Source organism: Eptatretus burgeri, chromosome 5, assembly GCF_056783735.1.
Source record: "Eptatretus burgeri isolate ZD-2024b chromosome 5, Ebu_testis_v1, whole genome shotgun sequence".
In the NCBI taxonomy this organism is placed as follows: Eukaryota; Metazoa; Chordata; class Myxini; order Myxiniformes; family Myxinidae; genus Eptatretus; species Eptatretus burgeri.
In genome coordinates, this window is record NC_140965.1 from 115,549,764 (window position 1) to 115,565,847 (window position 16,084).

Below are 16,084 nucleotides of genomic sequence, written 5' to 3' on the forward strand. Positions count from 1 at the left end.
CAATGATTCAATGTGAAAATTTTATTCAAATTTAAAGTTGATCGGATGAAAATTGATGATTTTATGCAACCTTGATCTTTGACCTTTTAATCTTAAAAACAAAATGCAATCACCTTCCAGCTTTTGAATGGCACACCAATTCACTGATTCAACATGAAACTTCTTTAAATTTCAGGTCAATCAGATGAAAATTGATGATTTTATGCAACCTTGACCTCTGACCTTTTGACGTTTAAAAAAGAAAAAAGAAAATTGGCTTCTCACTTTTGATTGATGAATCAATTCACCGACCCAACATGCAAATTCTTAAAATTTCAGGTCAATTGAATGAAAATTAACGATTTTATGTGACACTGACCTTTTGACCAAATTATTAATTTGTCTTCTCCATATTTTCAATACAAGTCTTTATTGAAAATTGATGCCAAAAGCTCAAATTGTATAAAAAGGTTATGGTCCAGACAGAAACACAGACACGGAAATGATTGCAAAGCCACATCTCCCGCTGCGTGGGTAACCGGCTATTATAACTGTGCAGAAATCTGTAAAACAATTGACTGATCTTGTTGTTCTCCTGAAACCATACAGTTGGCAGGAATTGCTGATGGTCAGGATTACGTGTTTCCTGTGGCTGGTGGTTTCAAAGCTCTGCGGGACATCATAGACTCCGTACGTTTATTGTACTGATAGTGGTTCTTCATTGTTGAGGGAAAGTGTCTATTCCTGTGCACCTACGTTAATTCCTAGAAAATGTTAATTGAGCATTCTCATAAACCCTTAGTTTTAGGCATGGTGGATAACTGCCAAGCTTGCCTTACCATGCTGATAACATTTGTGGAGATCTTGCACAAAACAGATTATGCTTTTTGCTCGTCTTGCACAAACAAGTAACTTGCAATGGCAGAAACTGCTATCATGCGAAAAGGAAACTCTGGCAGCTTTTGTGGAAAATTCATAATGTGATTATTAATCATTATGTGATTATAATTTCGTTGTTTTCAATCATTATGACACTTCACATAACATTTTCGATATTGTAAGCATATGCAGCTATTGTGCCAAGACAATGAGAAGCTTGCTATTTTGTTTCTGTCAGATCCTAAAGAAGTCTTGCACTGAAATCTTGTCTGTGGACCCATCTTCTGTGTGTGTTGGGCGTGAGTACCCCTTCATAAAACCTTTTCAATATGATGGTTACATCTACTAGGAATGTGACGCATTGCAGAAATATGAATGACACCCCTCCCATTTCAATCACTCCCTCCAACCTCCGTAAGGGAGGAAGTGTATTTATAAGTCATCTCCATTCGGTGGTTTGAGCCATTCATGACAAGCCCCAGTTGTATCCCCATTCACCGTAATTTGGGCTCAAACTAGAGGTGATCATGACAATCCGGCCCAGTTTTCGCTTTCATGCCTTGCAGAGCCGGCACCAAAACGCATGATGTCACCACTGATAACATTGCCATACGGCATACCATTAACAAATATTATCAGTGCTATGCGTCATTTATGCCTGGTGTTGGCTTAATGGTTAGGGTGGTGGGCTTGGGATCCTAGGATCCTGAGTTCAAATCCCACTCAGCTGTTGAATTGTTGAATACCAAGTGGGGTTGACTCTGCCTGTCATCCTTCCGAAGTTGGCAAAATGATGCCAGCTTGCTGGTATCTTGTGTCGGAGAGGTGACCTGTCCAGGATTGTACTCAATAGCCAAGGAGACTGCTTAGGCAGCACCAATGCTCTGCACAGAGTATGGTCCCAATGGATGGATGGATGCGTCATGCCATTGACAGCATTCTGCAAATAGAAAAGGTCTTCATCCGCAGCTTGATTGAGTACTGCTCTCCTATCTGGTCTGGTGCCCTTGCTTCACACCTTGCTCAGGTTGACAGCATAGAAACCAAGGCCTTCGAGATCATTGCAATCTCCCGTGGTGAAGCTGAGTCTATTAACCTATCAATCGCAGACAAGTTGGTGGTCTTTGTCTTCTCCTGTCTCGTTTCTAGTCTTGCAGCCTCTGCTCTTTCCATGCGCCCCCCCCCCACACACACCCATCCCGCTGCTTGGTATCTGTAGGGCGCACATGGTCCACCATGAACCCCCTTCTCGTGAAACTCAAAAAATCAAGTCACTGCTCATCTCTCATTTGTTCCTCTTTTTCTTCCCTCCTGTGGAAACATCTTCTACATTCTATTTAATGTCATTCTTCCCTCCAAGTCTTCAGTACAACTGTTCATCACCATCTCAGATCATCCCCAATCCAAAACCATAATATTTTCACCATCAAGCCATCCTCCTTTCAAATTTACAGTTTTTCCTTCATAAGAGTTTCCTTTTGTATCCACCCTGTCCACCCAATGCAGCCTACCCTCACCCTCATTTTGCCCCACACCCATTATTAATTGAAGTCTACCTCCATATTGTCCCTCAACCATGCTGTTGGCATTTCCCCCTTCTCCTGTTGTTCCTTTTTCTCTGTTCCACCCCGATCCATTCAGCGTTCTAGTTCTTCCATGAGCCTTGATTGTGTATACAAAAAATTAACACTACCAAAATCCAAACTCACTGCTCACCTCCATTAATTTGCTCCCCCCCCCCCCCAACTTGTGCAATCAACTTCCTCAGCATCCTCAATCCCCTTCTTCCCTCCAGGGCTTCAAAACAGCTGTTCACCACCATTTCACATCATCCCCCATGCAAAAACCATGATCCTTACTACCTCGATTAACCCATCCCAAACACACTTCTTTCAGATTTTCCAGTTTTTCCTTCCACTTCTGTGATCAAGACATTGTGACTGTATCCATCTTGTTCACTCCCTGTCCTGCTCTTGCCATCATTCTTCCCCATGTCCCTTATCCCTCTAAGCATCTGTCCATTTTGTCCTTCAACCATGCTGTTGGTGCAGCCCCCACAACCCCCCCTCTTTCTATTGTTATTTTTGTTCTGTTACATCCTGATCCATTCTGTGTTCTCCTCCTCCACGAACCTTGACACTGTACAGAAAATATAATGGTCATCATATATTTTGAATCCATCGAACTTGCATTCTGTCCTTCATTTTGCTCTACTCTGATGGTATGTGCAAGGATAAAACATGGCAGTGTTTTAAAAAAAAACAACAACAAAAAAAACTTTTGTCATTATGGTAAAATGTGACAGCCTTCTCCAGATTTAAAAGTTTCGGTTTTCAATTCATAAGGGGTGACAATGCGAATAATTATTTTCCACGTTCATATTACCCGTTCTTCATCATCCACTCTGTCCACAAATTCAACTACAAAAGGTAAATAAGCACCAAAGGATTAAAATAATGTGATCCACTTTGTCTACCATTACCACGCTCAAGGGAAATTCGTATTATCGCGTCAAATGTACGGCTCCTGCATACACCTTGACGACAGAAACAACGTGATGTCACCTTGGGCACGAAGGAGACACAAATCGGGTCAGGACCATCAAGATTAGGGTGTGTGTTGAATGGTTGAAATCTGTTCATGGAGATGAGGTATTACAGTACTTGCTTTCATCGAATGGCCAAAACTCTAAAATGTTTCAGTAAAAAACACTTTGTTGTACCTTTTTCATTCATGTACATATTGATTTTTTGATTTTTGATGAAAGTGTAAAAGTATTTTTCAGAGCTCTTCTATAAAGCTCTTTTGCCTATTGATTCATGTGCCAATTGATGAAAGACAACTTCTTGGGTGAAGTCGTTTCATGCAGTTATTGGATATCTCACTGAAATTGTAAGGGGCACTCTATGCTAAAAGGGTTAAATTAACACAGTCGATCGGTCACGCTGAAACATCGGAGGGGTGTGTGGGGATGGAAATGCGTGATAATGTTCTGTCGGTAGCTATCGCTTTTCACTGCGACATGAATAAATGTAGCCATTTCACAGCTCGCCGGTCGCAACTCAAACGGGTGCTGCTATTGGACGATTCAAATGAGGGTTCAAGGGCAATGGACCTGATTACAATACGAGGCGGAATGTCTGTGTCCTCTACCCACAAATTAGTGTCTAAAGTCGACAGAGCCACTGTCCGTCTTCATTTCCAGCTGAGGGCCTCATGCCGTAAGGGGAGAAACGTGTGGCTATGGTCATGTTAGGTTTGTTGGTGACCCGGGACCTCTTATACGTATGTGTGTGGCCCACTTACTCACCATTTCCTGACTAAGGCTTTGGTTGGCTGGGTTGAAGTCAGTTTTCAAACCATTAGCTCAATCCAGTGTAGGAAATAGATTTTGGGCAGCTTTGAGTTTTGACAAATTCCAATCTCGCTATTCAAAGGCAAAAATACATTAATCAAAGACAAAGCATCCCAGATGCGAATGGATGTTATCCTGTGAATTGCAATTGAAAACAGAATACAGGTTTCACTTTTTCCTTGACTTCAACTGAGGATTATTTCCTGGAAAGTATATTACATTCTATATATGAAAGTATATATGAGGAAAGGAAAGGAAAGTATATTGGATTACAAATGTTATGTTGAGTACATCCCAGCACGAAGTCCCCTGTGTTCCATGTGGCTGTTTTTTTGCATGGTTCCAGAGAAGTTTGAAGCCACTGTTTGGGGAAATGGCTTCAAACGTGGTGAAAATGTGGCTAAAGCTATCCGTTGTAGCTTCAGCTTCAACCGCTCCTACCATGGTGGGTAAGAATTCCACATTTTCATAGTTAAAATGAAAGTTACAAGTTTGCCATGCTTATTTAATGAATCCCTTTGGATATCTGAAGCACTTGGGCATTTTCATTTGCAATGTGTTTGCAGTGGTTGTTCCTCGAATCATCAACGACAACTATCTGCTGTGCCCGGGACCCGTTATAAATGAAATTGGCACGTGAGTTAAGCAACATCTCTAACAGCCAGCTTGCCCCGAGCACAAGCCAAAATTGTGTTGATTTATGGTTTTTCCACCCGACAAAATGTAATCTCTCTCAACAATACGCCACACACTGATGCAACATGGAGGGGAATTAATTTGGGGTCATAACGCAAATGTAGGATAGTTTGAAAAATTGAATTTTTTTTTCGGTCTTAATGTCTAAATTAATCTGTAATATCTTTTTATGTTGTCCCTCTTCCTTTATGCCCAAATAGTACAGTTTATCTGCAGATCAGCATAAATGAGGGAGTTTCCTTTATATCGAGCTCCATCAATATCTCAATCATCAGCTGTGTAAGTAACCACCAGATACTTGCTTTGTGTATCCATCCACGTTTTGCAACTATTGTTATGCTTCTGCAATTAGAACTGGTAAGCAGTCTGATCTTCCCACTCAGACTCACACTTCATTTGGTGGACTTAAACAGAGAAATGTGCAAATCTCCTATGGTTTTTGTTTTTTGTGATTAACAGAATTACTTTTTTTTACAGGATTGTATAAAATGTGACAGTATGTCCTAAACAATGACCTATTCATATGCTGATGTAAATGGATGGTAAGCTTTGTGATTTTCCTCTCTAAGAGGGTCCCAACATGAGGAGAACATTTTGAGTACTCCCTTCATAATTGCAGACAGAATGGAGTAAAACTAAAAAATTGTGGTTCCAAAAATCAAAACCCGACACTTATCAATGTCAATAAATCTTGCCTTAAGTATAAAGTAAGAACGGTGAAATTATACATCATTTATCTTTCTCCAGGAAGAAATAAATTGGTACTGTCACGCTGTCCATTTTAATCCAGATGTAAATGCTTCGTGGAATTGTGTTTGCCAACCAAGAACACAGTACTGACATGTAGGCCGATTCGGCGGAGGGCGGTGGTTGTGCTCTGGGGGCGGTCAAAGAGCTCCGTGTTTTTTTCTTGAGCATACAGCCTAAGCACAGCTGACAGCACTGACAGCGTCGCCTTGCAGATGTAGATTGCACGGAACGAGGTGGTGGCAGGGACTGCTGCACCAGGCTGACACCTGACAACGGTGCTTATGTCATGCCTTGTGGCAGGCCTCAATGCTCCGTTGGAAATAGCTGGCTCTTGGCCTCATTCTAACACAAGTTCAGAGAGATTTAGCTTGCATCAAAGCAGGATAAATGGCATGTTTTTAGTTGGGACTTTTTTATTTATGCTTTTGTTAAAACTCAGATAGAGGCAAGAAAGAAAACATGTAATGTTTAATAATTTTACATGGAATGCACATGAGAAAAACGTAATGCACAAGTGTTTTGAAAGAACACCATATATTGGGCAATATTTTTCAATTTAAATTATCTTAGGAGGAATTATCTTATTAAAACAAATCACCTTTTTGTAAATGAGTGGTACACAGTTGTTTATGTATGTGGTAGAAGAGATTATTGTACATTCTATAATCAACACAAGTGGCTGAAGACTCATGATTTTTGAAAGTAATTCAAACATTGAGAAATAAAATAGCAGGCATTATTTTGATATTGCGTTCCATTAATCGATGGCAGGGAATTCGGCCATGGTTGCTCAATGGATCTTCATAATGGAAATTTTGTAAAGTGAACCCATCCTACAGAGAGGAAGTTAGCAGACCCCAAATTTTATTCCTGGTTTGATTACCATTGGGGACACACACGTACTGTATGTATGTTTGCATGTATATATATATATATATATATATATATATATATATATATATATATATATATATATATATATATATATATATATATATATATATATATATAATTCCAGCAGTGTGTGTGTGTGTGTGTGTGTGTGTGTGTGTGTGTGTGTGTGTGTGTGTGTGTGTGTGTGCGACCGCCGTTTCTCGACGACCGCCGGTCCGATCTGATTGAAACTTGCCAGGAATATTGCCGGGGCCACGCAGATGTGCCCTTTCAAGGTTTTATATTAATCGGACGAGCGGTTCCCAAGTTATGGCCATTTATCTGTCAATCAATGACAGGACACGGTGCTATGACGTCACGAATGACGTCACAATCATTATTTATTTATTATTTTATTTTTGCACGATTGACGTCACAATTCTTCTTCTTCTTCGTTTGGTATGACGTCACAATCGACGCTGGGGACCTGAGTATGTGCCTTTTCAAGGTTTGATATTAAACGGACAAGCGGTTCCCAAGTTACGGACATTTATCTGTCAACCAATGACAAGACACGGTGCTATGACATCACAAATTATGTCACAATTAATGGGTTTTTTTTGGTTTTTTTGCAAGATTGACATCACAATTCTTCTTCTTCTTCTTCATTTGGTATGACATCACAATTGACGCTGGGGACAATTGACGCTGGGAAAAAATGTGCCTTTTCAAGGTTTGATATCGTTCTTCATCCGTTTCAGCTGTTTCCCAAGGTTTGAAAGCTGTTTTTTTCACAAGGTTTGAATTAATTGTTCAAATTATTAATTACTCCAAAGGTTTGCGGGGGCGAGAGAGAAGGGACAAGAGAGAGGGGGCGTCACAATTTGAGAGAGGAGGGGGCGAGAAAGGGTGGGGGTAAGAGAGGAAGGAGCGAGAGAGGAAGGAGCGAGAGAGGAGGGAGGAGAGAGGAGGGAGGAGAGAGGAGGGAGGAGAGAGGAGGGGCTAGACTAGGGGGGAGAGAGCGGATGAGAGGTGGGGGGGGAGAGAGGGGGGGCGTCACAATTCTTCTTCTTTGTTTGATATGACGTCACAATTGATGCTGGGGACCTGAGTATGTTTCCCAAGTTATGGCCATTTATGATACGGTTGGTCCGATGTAATTGAAATAATGCCCCAATCCAGTCGTCGTTTACGAGAGTGAAGGAACGAAGCTGCACATACTGGCATGCACCTACGGGCCCACACTCGTATATATAATGTAGATATACTCTATGTATGTATATATATATATATATATATATATATATATATATATATATATATATATATATATATATATTTGATGTCGTATGTGTGAACGTTTTGTTCCTCATGGAGAGGTGGTCATGTGTATGAAGTTTCACCTCAATCTGGTGAGCTGTTTCAGAGAAGAACATTTTTGAAGCTTTTATTTTTATTTGTATTATTATTTCTTTTTAAAGCATATGGCTGCTGAACCACGTGACTGATGACGTCATAGTTTTTTTTTTTTCTGTTGACCAATGTATCCCTTGATGAACCTCTAAAATTTTCAAACTGATCGGATTTACCATACTATGTGTGCAATTATGATGTCATAACGAAGGCACCTATGACGTCATAAAAAAATCACTTATTCCCCATGTGGGGTACTTGCCATGTGCCAAGTTTCAATTATTTCCTTAGTTTCAGAGATGCAGAGGTCCAAAATTTTTCTGTTTTTCTAACATGGCTGCCACACCACATGGCCTATAATGTCATAATTATCATTAAAACATTCTACATGAGTCGTCGCTCCTTTGGTGAAAATTTTGTCTCATTCTGCCAAGGGGTTGCAGAGTAAAACACTCATGTTCTGTGTGGACAAACATCCAAACAACCATACAAACAGACAAACGGAACCAAATGCAATACCCTCTCCTCTGGCGAGGGTCAAAACAATAAATGGAAATAAACCCCTGAATCCACTTGCGACATATGCACCCACAAAACCAATAACAAACGGGAATCCTTAATTATCTAATGCCTTAACCAGGCCCACTTGCACACCAGTGTGGAGAAGGCAGAGGGAATTCAAATGACAGAACAAATATTGGTACTCCCAGTAGATTACAATAGGACTTGCAGGCACAGTCCCGACTTGGTCATGCAGGGAGAACAGCCGCCTTGTCCTGTGACGTTGGGCCTGTGAGGAGAGGAGAGTGGAGAATGTGGCTCTGGCCAAACAGGAGCGGTGAAGAAGCACAAGGAGCTTACCCCAGGCGGATTCTGGAAGACCCCTTTCTCTGCCCGTTGGCCCTGTCTTTTATTGCCTCAGGTTCGGCGTCAATGATGACGTGCCGCGTCCCTCTCTCCCTCTCACCATTGGATGTTCGCCGAGTTGATGGGGTAATCCTTTCTCTGACCTCACCAACAGGGTTGCTGATTGTTGGTGTGTCGGTCGTGGCTTTTCCCACCTATACTTGTTTAACGGCCTGGCAAACACTTAAAAGAGACATAACAGTGGATTTCCAAAGGTGAGAACATATAGCAAAGGCCCACAGGAATGGTGTTTTTAATAAGACATTTAATAAGGCGTTAACAAAACTATGCCGAGTAATGTTAACCCCAGGAGTCATTTCCACAACACTACCTTCTTCAGACTCTCCCGAGTCTGCATCCTGAAAGGGGGGACCCCACTTAGAGTCAGGCTGTCCATTCATCGTCTAATCTAATCATCGCTCTGCTAATTCTACGCATTCACTGTCTAAATCACATTACTTATACTTTACATCCAGGGCTTGGTTGCTCAAAGCATCATTAAATTTAATGATCAATTAGGCTTAATCGATCATTAAATTCCTTAACAATACATTAGCAAATGACAATATTTAACAATGTTGCTCAAAGGTTAAGAGGGATTTAATCGATGTTAAAGTTAACAATAGCTTTGAGCAACAGCATTAAACTTATCGTTAATTTAACGATAGGTTTAATCGATCGTTAGGCTATTGATAGGTTTAACAATGCTCTGAGCAACCGGGCCCAGATGTCTAAGTCACATCATGTAAATTAAACCAATCAATGTGTGGTTTGGATGAGTGTAGGTGCACTTCTCTCCCGAGTCCATGAAGTTTATTATTTCTGGTCCCCCCTATCTGGTGGCACTCCCTTTCCCCAATGCTGTCCAAAAGGACCTTGGGTCCTGACACTATAAGTTTCCTCTGTGACCACAGGGCCTTCCAGCCTCCTATGCTTCCCCTGGTCCAATTGGCCTCTTCATATGGCCTTCAAGTAATAAGAAAATGGCTCTTGTGGTCCAACAATAAAATATACTCAACCTTCACACATTTGGCCTTCACACAAAAGCGGAGTCTTCTGGAGTTTATGACCCACAGCAAAAATGATGCAGCAGGTAACTGTGGCAAGGCCAGCAACAGATGGAATGGCTGACATTAGCAAATAGCATGGCCTGCAGGCATCGACAGGCAGGTAGGTGGCATGGCTGGAAGGCAAGACAGGTGAAGCTGACAGATGGTGTGAGTTTGCAGCAGATGTCCTTGTCAGTGGTGGCAGAAGCGTGTGGTAGCAGCAGGTAAATAGGCCGGCTTTGGCCCAAACATATCCTATGCTAGCTGCCTCACTAATCCCTTGACCCAAATGCTAACTCCTGCCTTTCTCAACTAATCCATCCCTCCCAGGCCCTCTAATCCCATTAAACTAACCCAGCTCCCAGGAGGAGATCAAGGCACGCGCTGCGACGCCAAACTATGAGGTGGCTTGCCAGCGGAGTAGCCCAATCGAGGGAGGGAGAGGGTGCCTTCCCTTACTTTAACACTTTGGGACTCGATGGGTCCTCGCAAAATCCAATTGTCTTACTCCAGCGGTCGCAGACATCAACGATGCTGTGAAGGGGGAGCATCACTATCTACATGTGACCCCTCCCTGCACGTCTTGGTCCCCCCCATCCCTCGTGGGGAACACTACACATTTACTCCAAGTCTTCCACCTCTTTCTGTAGGGCTCGCGGGGCATACGTCCCAATTTACCTTACGGCCCCATCCTTGTTGTCAGGTCAGGCCAGATCAGATCTGTGACTTGCTACAGGTATCATGTAAACCTGTACTAACCTGTTCCATGGTCGGGTTGTCGGCGACTAAACCGTCTCCCCCACCAGGTTTGCTGGTGAGGAGGGTGTTTGGATATGAACACCCAGCAGGATTAAAAACAAAACCTGTCAAAGGGCGGAGGAGCTCCTTGTGAGCCAATGGCCATCCATATCTAATGCCCAACTATGTCTATGGACATCCTCCTGCAGTTGGGTTACTTCTTATTAGTAGGTTGGTGGCAGGATTTGCACTCCAGCCACCGTAAAACCCTTCATTCCACAAAACACAAAAACGCAAAGAAATCTGAAAACCCATTCCGTGAAAGTAGCTCCTGTGCAGCTTCCCTACGCAAGGCAGCTCACCGGATGACGGAATTGGGGCAAAGCCTTTGGGACCCCCAATCTTTGATGATAGGAGGGAAACCACGGGGTAACATTCCCAGGTCAGATTGTGGGAGAGTATGTCGGAGTGGTGCTGAGGTGTCGTCCACCAGAGGGCGGTCTCTTTGGGTTAACCTGAGGTGGTCCCTTCGGGTGGGTGACTGGAATGTCCTATCCCGAAGAGAGGATGATCATCTGTCTCTGTTATCATCTGAGCTCAAGCGTTTGGACATCGGTATTGCAGCACTCTCTGAGGTCTGGAGACCAGATTGCGGTGAGATCATGGTGGGTGGTTGCACCTACTATTGGTCTGATCGCTTTAATGGTTACCATGCCCAAGGAGTTGCTGTAGCTGTTGTCCAATAAGCGGACTCCAATGATAATTGAGGTAACACCGGTCAACGAGCGTATTATGAGACTAAGGATTCATCACTCCTTGGGTGTCATTTCCCTGGTCTCTGTTTTTGTTCCGACTGAGGTGAGTGATCTCACCGTGAAGGACGCATTCTATGCTACGCATGAGTCTGTGGTTGATCATTGCCCCAGACGAGATACACTTCTAGTCTTGGGGGATTTCAATGCATCGACTGGAACTGATAGAGATGGTTATGAGACGTGTGTTGGTCCCCATGGGTCTGGAACTGTGAACCTGAATAGCACTAAGTTCCTTGACTTTGCAAGAAGTCATGGACTTAGGGTGGCTGGTTCATGGTTTCAGCGCCCACAAGCTCATCGCTGGGCTTGGTATTCCAACACTGGCGATGTGGCAAAGGTGATTGACCATGTCCTCGTTGATGGTCGCTATAGGATGATCCAGAACTGCAGGGTCTACCAGAGTGCTCAGTTCCTCAATACTGACCACGGCTTGTTGTCGCAACTCTTAAGTTGCACCTTAAATCCAGGAGAATGGTACCATCCCAGCTGAGGCTGGATGTTGGCAAGCTCAAGGATGAGAGGGTATCTGAGGAGTTTGCGAACAGGCTGAGTGGAGATTTGGGGGGTCTGGGTGCTTCGGAAGATCCTGAAGAGTTGTGGAGTGCCTTCAAGACCACCGTCCTTGATGTTGCTGGTGAATGTCTTGGAACTCACCGTCGGGCAAAGAAGAATTCTGTCTTTCAAGAGACACTGGATACCATTGACCAGAGTCGCAGGGCCAGGCTGAATGGCAGGGCTGAGCTGTTCAGGGAGCTGAGGCGTAAAACTGTACGTTCGCTAAGGGTTGACAAGGAGGCCTATGTGCAAGGAATCTGTGAGGGGGTAGACTGTCGAGCATCACCTGTGGTCAAGTGATTCTCGTCCTGCTTACAGGGGAATTCGCGCATTGCGTTCATCCAAGTCCATCCCTTGGTGTACTGCAGTTAGAGCAGAGGGTGGTAGGCTCTTGACAGAGGAGTCTGAAGTGAAGGCCCGCTGGGCTGGTTACTTTGAACGGTTGTACCAGGCTGATCCACCAGCTGTCGAGTTGGACGGCAGGGGTGTGACAATAACTGTTGCTGACCCTCCAATCAATTGTGGTCCACCTTCCTTTGTGGAAACACAGGCTGCGGTGAACCAGCTGAAATGGGATAAAGCTCCAGGGATCTGTGGCATCCATGCTGAACTTCTCAAGGCTGGTGGGAATGCTGCACTCGTGTCATTGCATGCAGTTCTGTGCTCTGCCTGCAACACAGGCTTCATCCCAACTGACTGGAAGAGGAGCCTTGCTGTCCTTCTCTGGAAAGGGAAGGGTGATCAGCAAGACTGCAACAACTACCGAGGGGTTATGCTGCTCTCAGTGCTGAGCAAGGTCTTTGCTCGGATAATTCTTGATAGGGTTCGCCACCATCTGATTGAGCACCAGCGTCCAGAGCATTCAGGCTTTACACCAAAGAGGTCAACGATTGACCATATCCTTGCTCTTCGGGTCCTCACCAAACACAGATGAGAGTTTCGGAAGAGGTTGCTTCCAGCTTATGTTGATCTCTGTAAAGCGTTTGATTCAGTGAATTGGGATGCCCTCTGGAGGATTCTTGGTCTTCGTGGGGTGCCACCAAAACAGTTTGATCTGATGTCTGAACTCCACTCTGGTACTGAGAGTGCTGTGAGATGTGGTGGTACCATCTCTGACTTATTTACAGTTGTTACTGGAGTTCTTCAGGGGTGTGTACAGGCCCCCACACTTTTCAGCACTTGTATGGACTGGATTCTGGGGAAGATGTTGGAGAGATCAAGTTGTGGTGCATCATTTTGGAATGCCAATATATCTGACCTTGATTTTGCAGAGACTTTAGATATCCTTTTGGGAGCCCTTGAGGTGCTGAATGAGGAGTCGGAGCTGCTGGGATTACGGGTTTCCTGTGTCAAAACTAAGATCCAGGCTTTCAATGACATCTTGGATGCTGCTGTCCTCTCTGTGCCTGTATGTGGTGAAGATGTTGAGGTCGTGGAGAGATTCACTTACCTTGGCACTGATATTTATGTCTCTGTTGGCTGTGGGTCAGAGTTCAATAGACGCCTGGGTCGGGCCTGGGGAGTCATGGATTCCCTGGATCATGGGGTGTGGCGCTGCCGGTACCTGTGCGGGAGGATGAAAATCCGAGTCTTCAGGTCCTTGGTGCTTCCAGTCTTGCTCTATTGATAAGACTTATACTCTGACCAGGGATCTGAGACTGAGACTTAATTCCTTTGGTACCAGGTCTTTTCGGAGAATCCTTGGCTATCGCTGGTCGGACTTTGTGTCCAACGATCGGTTGCTGAGAGAGACTCAAATGAGATTTGTTACCTGCATAGTCCGTGAGCATCAGCTGCGGCTATATGGACATGTGTCTCGTTTTCTTGACTCTGATCCTGCTCACCAGATTCTCTCAGCAAGGGAGTCTCGTGAGTGGAGGAGGCCAATGGGCTGACGACGTGCCTCTTGGTTGCAGCAGGTTGATCGGCATCTCAAGGAGATGGGGATGGGCCAGGCATCTGCCTGGGGATGGCCAGACAGAGGCCTCTGGAGTGGACGTGGAAAGTGGACACAGCGACGCGCTGCTCTGGCTCATGCTCCCATACCTAACCTGACCTGACCCATCCTTGTCTAGAAGGCTTTTAAGAGGCAATGAAATGCACCCAACTTGCATCGTTTGCTTTTAATAACTTTCCATTAGCCTGGAGTGAGCACTTTAACACTATTCTAACTGAACTCCAGGGGCCTGCAGAAAAGGAATGCTCCACAATGCGGCACCGCCAACTTGCCCCTTGGCTCATTGGAAGCCAGAGCTGTGCTTGCTAATCCATAGGGAAGCCGTCCTAGCTCTGCCACTACACAATCTGTCTCTAGCTGCGGCTCCCCCGTACACATTCATTCTCCTTCCTCGACGTCCATGCCACATGTGCCGACTGTGCACTACAAATTCCTCACCACCACTCTTACACACAGAAGAGTAGTAGTGTCTGAAACCTGAATCCTATCCAGTTTCCTCCTTATGACTATCTTTCCTCTTTGCTTATTTGGGTTCCTTCTGGTGACTTCAATGCAGTATTTGTTGTTTCATTTGAATATAAATTACAGTGCGTTTATATGTTGTGATGACAAACAGATCCATTGAAAGCACTGTTTTTTATATTTACAAATGCAACTACTTATTCTGAGACATTTAAATAGCTGTGATTACAAGTATTTCTGCCCTGGGTTTTTGTTTTTGTTTTGATTGGTTGATAATTTGGTGAAAGCGGAAAAGGTATCGCTTTGTACCAACTCTTTGAATTTAGATTTTAAATTCCGATAATTACGAAGTGTGGCTTAATTTGCATACACAAAGTGGATGATCAAGATTTGCAATTCGACCTAGCTTCGGGGCACACAAGAACAAATGTTCATTTTTACCAACAAGACAGATGGATATCTTGAACCGCCCTCCGCTAACAAGTAACAACCTATTCGGCTCGTCGCGGAAACTGTAGCAATGTCAACGGCAATAAAAAACAAACTCATTTTGTGTACATCCCGGCTGCCATGAGTTATGTTGATAATTGTGTGAAGCTTCCAATTTCTAAGTCAGTGAATTTTGAGACTGTTTTGACCACATGATGCAGGAATCCTTGGGAGAGAGTGAATGGAGAAGTGTGTGAGCAGAATTCGTTTGGATGGGTTGTTGGGAAGAATATGAAAGGGAATGCAAAGTCAAGATGGTGAAGTTGGCAGGTAGAAATGATTGAGAGTGGAAAGACACGTTGCATTTTGGATTCACCTTTTTGGGACTCCGATGATACTCGGATCACAGCAGAGATGAATTTGGGTGTCATGACTTCCAGCGTTTCAATCTGACAAAGAAATGCTTTTTATTTTATCTGAACCACTGCAACTACTGTTCACTGATTTCATGTATGGCTTTGTTTAACCAACAACAGTATAATTATGAGTTATAGTATCTTAACTTGTGGTTTCTCTGGTACTGGATTAATTTACGATGTGGAAGAGACCAAGTGTGATTTGTAAGTGATTATAATAGTTTTAATCAAAGGCGTCTTCACGTTTAACTGCTGATATTTTGCACAGCAGGAAAGTTTCCTTGTCAGAGCTTTCTCCAATGAACTCTATATTTTGGGTTAGATAACTGATCAAGTCAGGTCATCCTGTCATCCTGCTGAAGTGCCAGCATGGAGAACTGATACTGGAAAGTTTATTTATTTACTACCAGGGGTACTCGGCATTGTTCGGTGCTGTTCTAATCCTCTTGGCATTTTGAAGAAATCAAATTTTGGGGTTTTTTTTCTATTTTTTTTTTGTGGGGACCTAAAACACTTCCCTTCACCCACTAACAAATGGGATTGGGAATCATTTAATATTACCTTGCATATAGCTACAAAGTAATTAAAAAAGTGTGATTTTTAAGCTCCAGAAGATTTTTAAAGCTATAAAGTAACTAAGGCTACAGTATACATATGAGGCCCCGTGAGGAGGAGTGATGTAAGCGACATTTTTAATGATATGATGATGATATGCTCGGATGATAGGGTAAGGGTTAAAATAGTGTTATATGGCATTAACTCCAAAATGGCTGATGTGTCCCTTACCTAACTCCTCCTCGCAGCACTATATA

At 43.5% G+C, this 16,084-nt stretch overlaps 1 protein-coding gene across 6 annotated transcripts in view; it reads left to right on the forward strand.

The window, feature by feature from the left end:
* The window catches only part of ANTXR2 (ANTXR cell adhesion molecule 2), a 130,195-nt gene that overhangs the window by 57,994 nt on the left and 56,117 nt on the right, over positions 1–16,084 (forward strand). For all 6 annotated transcript variants that reach the window (XM_085883456.1, XM_085883452.1, XM_085883453.1 and 3 more), the window contains exons 8-12: positions 589–669; positions 1,097–1,157; positions 4,560–4,658; positions 4,780–4,849; positions 5,110–5,188. In XM_085883456.1, coding sequence (XP_085739582.1) covers positions 589–669; positions 1,097–1,157; positions 4,560–4,658; positions 4,780–4,849; positions 5,110–5,188 — 390 coding nt within the window. The remainder of the gene's footprint in view (positions 1–588; positions 670–1,096; positions 1,158–4,559; positions 4,659–4,779; positions 4,850–5,109; positions 5,189–16,084) is intronic.